The sequence below is a fragment of the Camelus ferus genome, chromosome 3 (assembly GCF_009834535.1).
Source record: "Camelus ferus isolate YT-003-E chromosome 3, BCGSAC_Cfer_1.0, whole genome shotgun sequence".
Classification (NCBI taxonomy): Eukaryota; Metazoa; Chordata; class Mammalia; order Artiodactyla; family Camelidae; genus Camelus; species Camelus ferus.
In genome coordinates, this window is record NC_045698.1 from 24,904,533 (window position 1) to 24,920,377 (window position 15,845).

General features: G+C 45.4%; 1 protein-coding gene across 3 annotated transcripts in view; it reads right to left on the minus strand.

The window, feature by feature from the left end:
- The window catches only part of CAPSL (calcyphosine like), a 31,809-nt gene that overhangs the window by 14,075 nt on the left and 1,889 nt on the right, over positions 1-15,845 (minus strand). For 2 of the 3 annotated variants that reach the window (XM_014567511.2, XM_006194513.2), the window contains exon 2: positions 300-436. In XM_014567511.2, the coding sequence (XP_014422997.1) occupies positions 300-436 (137 nt within the window). Of the gene's footprint in view, positions 1-299; positions 437-11,241; positions 11,261-15,845 lie in introns of those variants that run through there. The other variant, XM_032470943.1, reaches the window with a different exon arrangement.

Here is a 15,845-nt window from a genome sequence, read left to right on the forward strand (position 1 = left end):
TTGCCCTGCTAGGTGTCTCTGGTACCTGGACACGTGACTCCCTTCACCTCCAGTTGTCCCAGAAGCTGCACTTTCTTGTAGCAGACAAGACATTCAGTCTTGCTGAATCTGGGGCTAAGAACCAAAAAATTGTCACAAGGGACCTCAGAGAGATCAATTCTGCCAAACTCTGTATTTTTACGAACAAGAAACTGAGACCCCAGGAGACAGTGACGTGCTCAAGGTCACACAGCCAGTCAACCTCACCTGGGGGTGCCCTGTATTTCCCTTCCATCCCCCCTGCCACCCAGGGGTCCTACCTGCCCAGTCCTTTGATGCCCGCGGAGCCCCTGGCCAGGCACTGCAGGCGGAGCCTTTCTATGGGATCGGTGGCCGTGGTGAGCTTCTTCTTGGCCTGGATTGCCATCTCTCTGTCATGGCGTGCAGTCCCTGCCATCTGAGAGAGAATCCAGGGCAAGTCAGCAGGGCTCGGGCCTCATTGCCTGCCTCTGGCAGGACAGGATGACAGCAGCCTCACTGAGAAGGAAATTCACAGCAGGCTCTTTCGTCCACTTCCCAAGAACAGTCTCAAACCTCCCAGAATTTCTGATATTCAGCTACACCAACTCTGCCTGGCATATTTATTACTTAGTTATCTAGTCCTGAGAACATTGGATCTCTGTAGCCTGGACAATAGTTTTAAATATACAACCATTTCTCTCAAAAAACTGAAAATAGATTTACCAAATGGTCCAGCAATCCCACTCCTGGGCATATATCCATAGGAAACTCTAATTTGAAAAGATGCATGCACCCCAATGTTCACAGCAGCACTATTTACAATAGTCAAGACATGGAAGCTCTAGGAAGCTAAATGCCCATCAACAGATGACTGGATAAAGATGTCATATATTTATACAATGGAATACTACTCAGCCATAAAAAAGAATAAAATAATGCCATTTGCAACAACATGGACGGACCTGGAGATTATTATTCTAAGTGAAGTGAGTTAAAAAGAGAAAGAAAAATACCATATGATATCATCTATATGTGGAATCTTAAAAAAAAAAAAGACCCAAATGAACTTATTTACAAAACAGAGACAGATTTACAGACATAAAAAATAAATATGGTTACTGGAGGGAAAAGGGGTGGGAAGGGATAAATTAGGAGCTCAAGATTTGTAGATATTAACTAGTATATATATAAAACAGATAAACAACAAGTTTCTTCTGTACAGCACAGGGAACTATATTCAATATCTTGTAGTAACCTATAACGAAAAAGAATTTGAAAAGGAATATATATATGAACGTGTATGCTGTACACCAGAAATTGACACAAGATAGTAAACTGACTATACTTCAATTTAAATATATATATATATATGGCCATTCCTTGATAAGCTTTTATCTTTCCAAAGCCCTCCTCCCATCATAAAAAATAAGTCCCATTTCTGTAATCTCTTTTTGGGCCAACTTTATATGCTTTATTCTTTTATTTAGAATTCTCCATATTCCATTTGGCTCCAGATTTAACATTCTCCTCTTTGATCTAAGTATTGATTTTTGTTGCTTCTGTCTTTACTGAGATTCTCAACACTTGGGCCTTGATGGTTCCTCCCAGTAATTAGCATGTTTTCCCGGATTAACAGGTTAGTGTCCATTAACACCTACCTAAGTTCTCGGGACAGGAAAAAGCATTTAGACTCTCTCCCTTCTGTCAAACAGATATATTTTTCCTACTGTTTGGTTTTTGTGTTTTAAATATTCAGAAATAGGAGAGAGGTCTGGGAACAGTGTATCAACTGTCCTAACCCTGCAGGCAGGCTCAGGCTCTGAGAACCTGCACCACAGAGGAAAAGCTACCAGGCTGGGGGTCTGCAGACCCCGGCTCTAGTCCTGACTTCACTCCTGGTGAGATATGAGCAAATCTTAGGGCCTTGGATTCCTCCTCCTCTGTTAAATGAAAGGGTTGGATTACATGATCTTTAAATTCCATCTCTGCTCCAAAAAACACGAATCCTTATATGAACCCACTGACCAGCCAATGGAGGATTCTAGAAATCTTTTTTAGAGTGATTTGTGAAGAAAATGAGAACTTGACGGATATGCAAAGAACAGCATTCAGGGTGCAGGAAAAAATGGTGTTACTATGGTTCTGTCCGACACTTGAGGGTCCCCTTCCCCCTCCCCCAAGCGCTCGCACTTCTTCGCATCATCGGAGGGGACAACCCTCAGATTCGTGCAGTCTGAGGCTGCTCCCGCCAGCACAACCCATAAGGTCTCCCCCACAGAGTTCTCCTATTTCAGTTTAGACAGAGGGAATCTCAGACTGAGACCCGAAGCGAGAACAGATCACTCAGGGAAGCACGTGTTTAACGGCCTCAGGTCCAACTGCACCTCCCAGAGCCGCCGGGCCGGTTCCCCCCTCCTTGCCCCTCGCATGGAGGAAAAGAGGAGCAATTCTCCCTTCCCTGGGACGCCAGACACAGAAGGAGGCCTTTGCCTGTCTGGGGCCTGCTGCTTCAGTCCGCAGCGGGGAAAAGCTGTAAACTGAGTGAACACCTCCTCCCTCCCTCCGGCCCGGAAAATGGAGGTTCCCCAGTTCCAGAGGGCGGCTCACACCCTCTCGGGTTGCCTCTCCGCTCCTGGATGGCAGGTGCAGGGAGTGCCTTCAGACTCTCACCCGACGCGCGCACCTCCGCGCACATCAGTTGCCTTTTCGGCAGGCAGCATCATCTTTCTTTCCTCTTTTTTTTTTTTTTTTTTTTTTTAATTTTATTTTATTGAGTTACAGTCAGTTTACAATGTTGTGTCAGTTTCCAGTGTAGAACACAATTTTTCAGTCATACATCAACATAAATATATATTTTTTAATTTATTTATTTTGAGGGGGTGTAATTAGGTTTTCTATTTATGTATTTATTTTAATGGAGGTACTGGGGGTTGAATCCAGGATCTCATGCATGCTACCACTTGAGCTATCCACCCCCCGAACATACATATATTCACTGTCACATTCGTTTTCACCGTGAGCTACCACAAGACCTTGTATATATTTCCCTGTGCTGTACAGTATAATCTTGTTCATCTATTCTGCATATGCCTGTCAGTATCTACAAATTTCAAACTCCCAGTCTGCCCCTTCCCACCCTTCTTCTCCCTGGCAACCACAAGTTTGTATTCTATATCTATGAGTCTGTTTCTGTTTTATATTTAAGTTTATTTGTCTTCTTTTTTTTTTTTTTTTTTTAGATTCCACATATGAGTGGTATCATATGATATTTTGCTTTCTCTTTCTGGCTTACTTCACTTAGAATGACATTCTCCAGGAGCATCCATGTTGCTGCAAATGGCATTATGTTGTCTTTTTTATGGCTGAATAGTATTCCTTTGTATAAATATACCACAACTTCTTTATCTAGTCATCTGTCGATGGACATTTAGGCTGTTTCCATGTCTTGGCTATTGTAAATAGAGCATCAATTTTCTTAGAACCTGCGTTTGCCTGTTACCAGAGCTCAAGCTGACAGTTCCCACGAGCTCTGATTCCTCACCCACAGCCACCCGCAGAGTCCTGTGTTCAGGATCCCTGGGCAAGGCCACCTCCTGCTCCCTTCCTCGTCCCTTGCCTGAGGCCTTCCTAGCCTGGACTGTACCCTGCTGGTGGCACCAGTCCAGGCCCCTCCTACATGGGAGCAGGAAGTAGGAGCTGGTGGCTGTCACCTGCCCTCCTCATCCTCTAAATCCACCTGGGGCCGCATGTCTTTCCTGCCCTTCCCACCACTCAGCGCTACTTGCCCACGACTGTCCCCAGCACCTCCCGTCCTCATCTCCACGACTTCTCCCCTGTCTTTCCCACCCTACCCGACCTGCCCTAATTTCCCACAGCAGCCACAGCAGCAGGTGGAGTGGGGAGAAAGTGAGGTCTGGCTCCCAGATCAAAGAGAGACAGCCAGAGACGGAAGCCCTGTGCATACCTCCAGGACTACATTAAAAGCATCAATCCCTCACATGTGTTTTGCTCCCACTGTGTGGTGCGTGTGTATCCAGCCCTCACAGAAACCCTGAACTTAACTGAAAACAGGGACTCTAACAGTCAAATTCATATACACTCATGTTCACAGCAGCACTATTCACAATAGGGTAGGAACAACCCAATGTCCATCTGTGGACAAACAGATAAACAGAATGTGGTCCATCCCCACTATGGATTATTACTCAGCCATAAAAATGCAGAAGTACTGAGAGCTGCTACCAGGTGGTGATGCAGTGAAAGAAGATAGACACCAAAGGTCACATATTGTATGAGTCCACTTACATGGGACATCCAGAATGGGCAAATTCAGAGACAGAATGCAGATTGGTTCTGGGGGAGGGGACAGTGGGAAGTGACCTCTTAGTGGGTACTAACTTTCCTTTTGGGGTGGTGACAATGTTTTGGAACCTGACCTAAGTGGTGGTTACACAATAGGGTGACTAAACTGGATATTTTTAAATAGCTAATTTTATCATATGTGAATTTCATCTAAATTTTTGAAAACCCTATAAGCTAATTACTCCTATGGTTCATCTTTCACAGATAAAGAAATTGGGGCTCACGAAAATCGGTGACTTGCCCAGGCCCCACAGTTAGCGTGGCTCATGGTAGGTAATTCGTGCACTATTAGGACTGTGGGACCCTGAAAGCGCCCCCCTCCTCTGGCAACTTGGAAACTAGGGCTTGTTTTGGTCAAGCAACTTGGCCCAAAGTCCTGGCCAATATGGCAACTCCGGGCTTCTGACCAAGCAGGCCTCTTAGTGCTCCACCACCTTGTGAGATATTGCAGAGCATTTCAGAGCACGATCTGATGGCACCCACGCACGGGCGAGCAGGGGAGAGTCTGGGAAGACACCCTGCCCATCCCACCTCTGCAGGTGACCCTACCCAGCAACCATGCAAGCAGTTAGCTCTGGAGTCTAATTTGATACATCCAGGAAAAAAAAATTACATTCTCTCCTGCCACTCACCCTAACATGGTACTAGAAATGCCCATCCTGACTACCCTTTTAAATCATTCAATGACCCAGTTCATCAACAAATAGCTAATATTTATTGTGTGCTATTTTCAAGGCACCAGTGCTGGAGTGGAAGCGAGGCCTTGAATGAATTGCTTAGAATCTTATATTTAAGTACAGAAGTCTCGTAGTTAAGCAGGGCAGAAAACAAAATTTGCTAAGAACTGGGAGCTTTGGGAAGAGGCACGATCCAGTAGGGTCTTGGCGTAGAAGAGTGATACTCAGAGCTTTGCATGAAGGCACCTGGCACCATGGCAAGAGTCTGTCCCCAAACATACGTCACGGACATCACAGCACTGAACAAACGTCCTTGTCTCGAGAAGACCCTCTCTGAGCATCGAGGAGCCCGCATGGTGACCACAGAGCACATCTAGCCAGGCCCGCGCAAGGCAGGGAGGAGGCTGCCGTCCAATGCACGTGGCCGCAGCGCCACCTCGTGTTGGCAGGGCGTCTGTGCAAGTCCCTGGTCCAGTTCTTCAACAAACCAATGTGGTAAGCTCGGGGCACTGTGCTAGGCGTGGGGGAAAGAGGGAACGAGACAGACCCCGCTTACAGTAACCCCACGGCTGAGCTGTGGGAACTCAGAAGACGGCGGCTAAGCAGCCTCGGAGTGGGGCTCTCTCAAGACTTGTCAGAGGAGGAGATGATGTATAAGCTTTGATCCTAAAGGAGGGTGGTAGTTATCCAGGCTGGGGTACCGGGATAGGAGAAGGAAGGCGACTACATTATTTCCCAAGTGCTACGGCCAACGCGAAAGGGAAAAGAGTATAACCAGAGAAATGCAAGTATTTTAGTGCGATTGAAGAGAAGAGGTGTGGGGAGGTGTGGGGGTGAGGAAGAGCTGCGGAAACTGAGAGGGAATTTGGAGGAGTGGAAACTTGGAGAAAGATGAAACTGGTCAGATAAGCAGGCACCAGATCCCCGAGAGCCTGGGACACCATGCTAGTGAGTTTGGATTCTGTACTGAGAGCGACAGGAGACCACAAAGGGTTTCAAATGAGGCAGCGACAGTTTGCATGGTAAAAGACCCTCGGGATAAAGTGTGGGGGATGGATAGAAAGGTGGGACAGGGTGACCAGAAGGAGGTGAGGCCATGCTGGTGAGAACCAGGTGAGAGGCCGTGCTGCCTGGAAGGAGGCATTGGCGGTGGGGGCAGAGATCGGAGATGGAGAGTAACTGCGCGGATGGCTGAGGGAGGGGGTCCCGGGGCTCCATCCCCAGATCCCGCTTGCCGCTCCCCACCCCGCACCCCCAGTGCTGGCGGGAAAGGACGCACATGGGGCAGAGGTCTGGAGATTTGGGGCACAAGCTGTGTGGACCCGGCAGCAGCAAAGCCAAAGGAGATTTTGTGGTAGTGTTCACCAGGCCGCCTCACGCTGGTCCCAGCTAAGGGCTCCCCCATCCCACTGGTTGGGGCACAGCTGCCTGATCCTGCCAAAGCTCCCTGCCTGGATTGCGAGAACCGTTTGGAACGAGTTATGGAAAACTGAACATGCATGGAGGGCTGTCTCTTCATGATTCTCAGCTGAGTTCTTGGACGTCCTCTCGCTGAGTTCAGAAAAAAATTTGAGTTGAATCTTTGGGGAAGAAGGATTCGCTCAAGCCCCACTTTATTGCATAGTCTTTGGTTCCCTCTAGTGGCAACATGCTGAACTACATCCTCCCTGGTGCCCACACAGGCAGGGCTGTGTCCTCAGCCAACAACCACCAGCAACACAGAGGTGGATCTTAGATACAAGAGACCCTTTTTGAAAGCAGTGACTGGGGAAAAGTAAACCATCTCTAGACTTTAATCCATTAAAAAAACTGGTTATTACTATGTGGTAGGTGGCAAAATCCTATAGTTCCTCAGGAAGTTTTCCCTTAGAATAAATACTAGAATAAATACAGCCTAGCAGGTGACTAGGGTATCCCCTCTCTGAGGCTGAAATGAAAGACTCAGACCATTTGAAGACAGTTGTGGTTTCTGCAGCAGAGACTGGGAAACCCCCAAAACGGTATGACAGGTGTGTATCTGTGTCGTTGACACTGTGAGAGTTCCTCCATCGAACCCATGTGAGCTTTATTCATCTCAACAGACCTTTAGCACCTGCAGCTGTGTGAGCGACTGCTAATTCTTCAGGTAATATTATTGAGCTGTGGTTCCAAATGGGTGTGATCTTGCCCCCGGGGGAACTTTGATAATGTCTGGAAATGTTTTTTTGGTTGTCACAACAGGGGTGAGGGATGCTACTGGAATCTAGCGGGTAGAGGCCAGAGATGCTGCTAAGCATGTGAGGAGAGCCCTTGACAATGGAGAATTCTGCAGTCCAAAATGCCAGCCATGCTCAGGTGGAGAAGTCCTGCTGCACAGAAGGACCTGGGACCAGCAGGGGTGCCGTTGGAAAATAAAGATGCCTCCACCCCATACACAGCAAATTAGCATCCCCAAGTATGGGTGCTGAGGATTTGCATTTTCACACTTTCAGGTAGTCTTCATGTGAACCTAAGTTTGAGAATCTCAGCTATCAGAGAGACCAAGTCACCCTCGCAGGGCAGGAGTAAGACCTTGTGGGGAAAGGCTAGAGAGAAGACTGTAACAACACGGGTAAGACACAGGCACGAAGGGAGGTGGTAGTGATGACATTAGAGCCAGGCCGGGGCCAAGCCCCTGCTCAAGGCTCTCGTGGTGAGTCCCGTTGAATAGAAGCCAGCAGAGACCCAGAGAACCCGGTTAACTTGCCTCAGAATGTGCCGCAAGGCAGTGGCAGAGTCATGGCTGACCTCCACTTCTGTCTAAGTCACTCTGTTCCACAGCTACAACAAGTCACTGATCCATTGCTTTGGGAATTCAGAGAAGGCGCATGAAACGAGATGAAAGAAAGGCAAAGCTTCCGGGAAGAGATTCCTTGGAGTGCTGGGGGAATTTCACAGCAGAGGAGGGCGGGGACAGCAGGGCACAGCAAGCCACTCACAGGTCCTAAACCTGACCCTCGGCCTGTCACCTCAGGGTCCTTGCTTGGGTATTCAAAACTTTAAGGCTCAGTGTAAACTCCTTCTGGTCAAGATGAACAATTTCCCTTAGTCCCTTTTGAAGCTGTAGTGGTTTTTTTGTTTGTTTGCTTTGTTTGTTTTAATAAAGTGATTTACGAGGTGTGTTTTTCCCCACAAACTATATTTAAAATTATTTCTGCAATGTATGAATATATGAAACATCTGGGTTTTGTTTGTCTTGCCAACTTCCACGTAAGATTTAAAGTATGACGTTATTTACTCTATCTTTTAATGACACAAGTATACTGTGGAAATAAGGAGTCATTAAAGCCTGGCATCTTACCAAATTTCCTCCGCACACAAATGCATTTTCTTAAGATGTTTGAAATCCATGTATCAGCTGTCGTCAACATGCAGGCAGCCCTACAGCCCACCTCTGCTGACTCGTAGTCTCTCATTCTTTCCACTGATCTTTGGAATGTGAATTAATTCCTTGTTTTGATGTTCATGATATGGCACAATTAAGAATAATATTTCATAAACATCATTGTTATAAAGTGTTTATTTCATACATTTTCTTGAAATTTCATCTTATTCATTCGACCAGGGTTGAGATTAGGGCTAGGTAGGATACATGCCTAGGGCACAAGGTTAAAAGAAGCCCTAATGTGTCAGGATTGTACAAATGTAAACGCCACACTTGCCCACGCCTGAGGGTGAGTGCCTCCTTAAATATTTTACCCCAGGCACCTACCTCATCTCACCCTGGTCCTGATCTTGAATTCAACATATATTTATTGAACACTTATGTGGATCACAAAACAGCAATGAATGAGATAGCAAAAGCCCCTCCCAGGAGTTCACATTCCCTGGGGTAGTTTTAACTTTGTTGAATTTGAATTATAGCTGATTTTCTAGACATTGCCAGTGGGTTGATTCCAATCTCCTTTCTCTGCTACATTTCGCTTTCAGTTGGGTGGTCATATGAATGAGTTCTGGCCAGAAACTCAACTGAAAGTGCTAAGGATTCTGGAAGAGCTCTCCCATCTCTTTTACCTCCTCTTGCCTTGAACAAAAATGCAAAGTCCAGAGCCGTGGCAGCCTTTCTGCAGTCATGAGGAAAGGGCCAAGGGTTCACAGGGATATCAACTTAAAGCACTTAAAGTCCGAGCTGCTGAGCCAATGTAAGCAGCTGCCTGACTCCACACTCCTGTCATGTGAGAAATATAAGCCCCTATTTGCTTAATCCATTGATGGTCCAGTCCTTTGTCACTTGCAGCCAGAATTATTCTATCTGATACAGCTGACCAAGCTTATTCCAGTAGTGTTTGGGTTGACCCTAGATATCAACATTGAGCTGGCTAAAGTACCTATCAATCCAGTCGGGGGGAACTCAGCTTTGCTGAGAAATGGGAGAAAAGAGAAAGTAAAATGCTTATCTCAGGAGGATTTCATCAGCATTTAGCAGCTTCTGCAGCATTTTTGGCTATGAAAGAGAGTGAGAAAAACTGCTTAGCATGATGTTCAAGAACCCATGTAACCAACCCAATGTGACGCAAGCCCATGTTTAATAAACTCAGAGGCCCCAGAGCTAAGGGGTCCTTGTCATAACAAGGGTCCCCTGGGGAGCTCCTCTGGAGGCAGGAGCTGTTTAACAGCACTCTCCTTGCTGTCTCCTTCTTTATCCCGCTCTCCCCTTCTGCTCTGCCCTGAGTCTCTGGGGTTTTTACCAGGAGATTACTTGCAATCTATTCTGTTTAGGCAATCTGCCAGATCTTAAAGAAGCGGTGTAAGAAAATATCTAAACTACACAAAGGTAAAAGTGAGCAAAGCTTGAGCTGGGTCTGTGCACAAAATGCAAAAAAAATAAAATAAAATAAAACAGGGGGGGGGGAGTTGCGGAAAGGAAGAAAGAAAAGAGAAATAAATCGTTTCTTCCAAACTCCCTGGTTTCAATGATTACACTCTTAAAAACAACCAGGTAACTTTCAAATTTCCCATTTTTCAGGTGGCATGAGGCCTGGGCCTCAGTGATTTAAAACAAACTGCAAAGACAAACCCTCAGTGTACAACTTCCTCTGCTTTTATACAGGGCTGAAGCCACAGCTCTGATTACCATTTGCCCTTTTGCAACATTAGTCACCAAAATCACCTACTTAGTAATTATTTTGCAGTCATTTAAAATGCTCCTCTGGGGATCATTCATCTATTTAAAATTTATTTGATAGTCACTTAGGAACCCAGCTAATTATTTGCAACCTTTGTGTTCTTAATTAATACTTTTAGAAAACCAGAAAGTTCTAATGATTAGAAACCCAAAGTCAGAATGCTGACATCAGATAGGAACGTGTTGTCCAGCTACTCATAACAGAAACAGGTTAATTGTCTCTGAAAATGACAGAGGTTTACTTTCCTCTCATGTAAAAGAAGTCTGGAGGCAGTTCAGGTAGTTATCAAGGTCCTAAGAAACTACTGTCTTTCTACCTTACTATGTTTCTTTTTTCCTCAAAGTTGCCTAAAGTTACAAAATAACCAGAGCCGCTCCAGTCATTGCATCCACACTCCAGGCAGCAGAAAAGAGAAAGGGGTGAGGGCAAGAAGAATGCACTTCCCAGAAAAGTCAGCCTTTTGTAAAATAGATCCCAGAAGACTCCACCCAACTTTTTTTTCTTCAATCTCATTGGGCACTCCTGCAAAAGAGGCTGGTTCTATGGTCTGAATATTTGTGCCCCTCCAAATTCATGTGATGAAATCCTAACTCCCAAAGATGATAGTATTAGGAATTGGGGACTTTGGGAGGTCCTTAATCCCCTCATAAATGGGATTAGTGCCTTATAAAAAGAGGCTCCAGAGAGATCCTTCACTCTTTCCACCACATGAGGACACAAGAAGCCATCCATGTACCAGGAAGAGAGCCTTTATCCAACCATGCTGGTGGCTTGATCTTGGACTTTCCAGCCTTCAAAACTGTGAGAAATAAATATCTGTTGCTTATAAGCTACCTCGTCTGTGATATTTTTTATATATATATAGCAGCCCAAATGGACTCAGACAGCTGGGAAACCTAATTTTAGGTTGGGGACTTTGCCATCTCCTGGTCGGTCCTGTTTATAAAGAAGAGGACGAGACTGGCTTAAGAGGAGGCCACTGGCAGCTTCTGCCACAGTCGGCAGAAGAAACAGTCCTTCCAGAAAGTAAGAGTGTAACCATTTCCAGATCAGCTTACCCTGTAACACTATGCAGAGCCTGAGGCTTTTTTCAGACATACTGACCAACCAGACGGCCCCGGTGGAGGAGACTGAACTGCACCCCAGGAGCAGAAGTTAGCAGATTAATGATTTCTCAGCCCTCAACCTCTGTTCTTCCAAAGCAAATAAGATTTATCTTAACACAAGCAGTTATCAAGGATGTCCTGGGTTTAGGCAAACATAACCTAAAATGATCTAGACCTGGGGACGTCAAACCACAGCCCATAAGCTGAATTTGCCCCTCCACCTAGTTTTGTAAATGAAGCTTTATTGGAAAACTATCACACGTGTTTGCTTACATGTTTCCTGTGGCTGTTTTCACCCCACAACAGACAAGTTGAATAGTTACCACAGAGGCCTCCTGGCCATGAAGCTTCAACTTCAAAACCGCATGGCCCCTCTGGGACCACACAGAGGTAACATTAGTAGCAAGAGGTGACACTTACTGAGCACTGGCTCTTTCAGGCTCTCTGCTAAAGGGGTAGCCTGTGTTATATAAATTATTCATTTATAGTTTGTTTAGAATAGAAAGTATGTCTGGTGCAACATAAGTTTTGACAATAACTCTGCTAGTTTAAGAAGTGCTTTTACATACACTGGAAATAACTATTCCTACTTCACAAAATAAGGAAACTGAGGTACAAATAAATTGAGGGCTTGTCCCAGTTCAGGGGTAAGTAGCAGAACCAAGGTTCTGAATGGGGTCTTCCTGTGCCAGCCACTCCCCAGGGGGCTTTTGTAAATTACCCACAACATTTCAGAAAATATTCATTTATTTAAACGAGGAACCACTGTCATCACCACATGTCATTCATACATAAAAACTAAGATAATCTTATTAGCGATATTGAGGCCAAAGAACACTAAGAACAACTAACATCGTAAGTTACTGGAGAGCTTCCACCCGTGACTTTCCTCTCTGGGAAGAGCTCCTGTGGAGGTCAAGGCCACCAACAGAGGTGACACACACAAAGCAGAGCTTCCAAAGAAAGTAATAGCATCTTTAATCCACCCCTCAGCCAAGGACTGTGCTGCTCACTCAAGTGACATTTTCCAGTTTTTGCAGTATTTGAAAATTTTTTAATTCTATTTGACTTCAGGCTATGAGGTGATATGATAGGAAAAACAAAATTGTTCTCAGACTGGAAGGAAAGCAAGATACTGGGGAGCAATGGAATTATGGCCAGGGATGTGCAAAAGATTCCACTCCAAAGAGTATCATGAATTGGCGGAAATGTTCATGGACATGGATGCTGGGCTGTCAAGAGAAGGTAGCGTGTGGCCCTTTCTCTAACACAGTAACCATCCTGTAATGCTACCATCTCCCAAATGCCAGCTTGTTTCTGAAATATAGAAAACTGCTCCTATGAACCCTGTAGGGGGGTGGGGTTTTTTGTACAAAACCATCTGAGATCAGAATAAAGAGCAAAATTTTACAAGGACGATTCACTAGAGTAACGTCTATTAAATTAACAAATTAAAGAGATGAAAGCAACAGTTGAAGCAAACTAAACACCCCTACTTCTTGCACCTATGCAGCCATCACCTTCACAAAGTACCAGGCAAGGTCCCAAGACCTAGAGCTCTTCCCTTGCAGAGACACCCAGCCTTTCCACAATTCCTTATTCCATTATAAATCTCCTCATTCTCATCAGTCTCTGAATTTTTGGATTATCTTCACGACTCTGCTCAATATTTGCCCAGACCCTTCCCCTGATCCATTCTCCATCCACATCTGTGCTACAGGAGGTTGACCTCTATGAACTGTATTAACCAGATTTTTTTGCTTTCAGACTTCCAGCTGGATTCACCAATGGGAGGCACCAGCAGGAGATCAGAGGGCAGGAGCAGGAAGGTTGGAGTCTTTTTGTCCCTGATTTCCTCTCTGCCAAGCCTCAGTTGCCAGTAACTGCACCCTTCCACCAAAGGCGCCCTCCCTAACAGCAACACTCTTGCTGAGATCAGATAACTGTTCCTCCTCTTGCCCTTTCAAGTCCAAGGACAGCTTCCCCTCATCACTGTGGCAGCCTCGGGGTATTTCATCATCCCTCATCTGAATCCCTTAGCCCCGTCCACAGCTTTGTGAATTGTCCTTCAGTAAGCTTCTTTCTGTTACTACTTTTGACGGTGCCATCCATCTCCTGATGAGAGGTTGACTGGTACAATGTCTTTATCCAGCAGCTACCTGAACTGTTATAAGGAACTCTAGCCCACCAGCCTTCTCAGATGAAGATACTTCTTACTCCCAACGCTAAGTACTATGAAATCTCACAGCCTCTAAGATGCACCTGCCAGCTCCACATCATGACCCCTTCTCACATTCATCATTGAAGCACAGCCCAGCTGAACATACTCCCTACATAAATCTTTCCCTCTGTCATTTCCTAAATCACTGAGACTCTGGGTCCTGCCTCAGAGACTCCCTCTCCATCCCAAGTGCTCCCATAAATCTGAGGAACCTTGAAGCTTATCAGGAAAACCCATTCAACACACAATCATGAGGTTCCTGGAGCTCCTGGATTTCTACCAACTGCATCTGCTCACTCTTTTCACATGGCTTTCCAAGACTTGCTCTTACATTCTGTCACCAGTCAAAGCTAGTCTCATCTCAGAGTTCAAAATTCAACATCCACTCTCTTCCACCATTTAGTTTCATTCCTCCAACCACAGATGTTTGTGAGCTTATGAGACCTCTAGACTCTTGACCCTGCAGTTTCACCCCAGGTGAATAATTATCTACCTCATTTTCCTTTCAGGATCCATTTCCTTCCCTCTCCATTCTAGACACCTTAATACAAATACTGACCTCTCCTCCCCAGCGCCTTCTTTCTCAGCCCTCACTTGTCAATCTCCCACACTCCTTTATGAACGCCTAACTTGGCTCAATTTGTCTCAGTGTCCTCTCCTTAAAGGCAGGCTGTAAAGTGTAACTGAACAAATCCACATGCCAGGGTGGACAAGTGCCTTCAGAAACACGCAACTATACTCTTATATGACACTGGTTAGATTCTCCTTCCAGTCTTTTCAGAGGCTAATTCAAACCTTTGACACTCTCCTCCACACCTTGTCTTAAATTCATAGTAAAAATGGAGCCGCCAGATACGAACTCATTGACCCCACCCTCCTCCAAGTCTGTAAAGCTGTTTATCTCTGAGACTATCCTGACTTTGTCCTCCCCCACCAAGCGGGGGTGGTGCTGAATTTCCTCCCATCTAAGGATAATCTATCCACCTACAACATAGATCCCAGCCTCTCTGGGACCCTCAGCCATCAGTTACACCCTTTTCTCTCTCCACCAACTCCTCCCCTTAGTCCATGAATCTGCAGTGATCCCTCAATCCTAGACTCCTTAGCTATTACCCTTCAAAACCAAGCTGCTTGAAAAAGTCTCTAGTTTTTCTCCTGCCCTATTCGTACTTCAGTCCAGTGCAGTCTGGTCTCCACTCTGTCCCTCCAAAGGACATACACTCAAGAAGTCATTGCTAACCTGATTGCCAACTTCAACAGTCACTCTTAGTCCCTATTTCATTCCACCCAACATCTGACTCTATTGATCATTCCTCCTTCTTGAAACTCTTTTCTTTCAGTGTCTAGGAATCTAATTTCTTATCTCTCTTCCTCTCAGGACTGACCTATTTGGTCTCTCCCTTGCCTTCTGCCTGCTTTTGTAAACATCACTGTTTCTCAGGATTCAGTTATTTCTCCTCTTCTCACTCTCATAGCATCCCCTTAGCCATCTCAGCCATGTCCACTGGCATAATCCTGCTTCCCAAATCTTTATTCCAACTCATTCAGTCTCCTGAGCTTTGGAGCAAGATTTCAAATTTCCCACAAAACATGTACACTTTAATGCCCTCCAAACACTTCAAGTTTAATCTTCCAGATCCATATTCATTATCTTCTCCTCCTTATCCCTTGTCCCAGGAAATGGGAAGACCATTTTCCCATTAACTGAACATTATCTTAGACTCCTTTTCATTCTCCACATTGAATTAGCAGCCAACTGCTGTAAAATTTTGCCACCTTGACACCTTCTGAATCTCTGTTCCCTCCCTTGTCTCCATTGCCATGGATACCGCTTTAGTCAGGGTGGTCATCTCCAATTTCCATTACTGGAGGAACTCTTTAGGTGGTCCCTGCCACCAGTCTCACCCCTCCAATCTATCCTCTAGATGACTAGGAGAGCAATCTGGATAAAATGGAAATCTGAACTTCATATTCTACTCTAAGACCCCTTCGTGGCTCCCCATTGTGTATAGGTAAAAAGCAAACGCCTTAGCATTTGATGTATATGTTGGCTCTGTCTATCTCTCTAATCTTGTTTCTACTAATTCTTTACGCCTTCAGGTCTATTCTGCATCTACACCTTATTACATTTTCCAAACACATCCTGGTGTTCTGTATCTCTGCCTTTGTCCACACAGCCCCTCCCTTACTGGTCTGGAGAAGTCCTTCTCTTCCTTAAAGAATCCCTTTGGTGGAGTGGTGTAGCCACTCTCTCCAGAGTAAAGCAGCTTACATCTTCCTTTGTATAATCTGTGCAAAGCCCACATAGCATCTGCATGGCACTATGATGTCACTC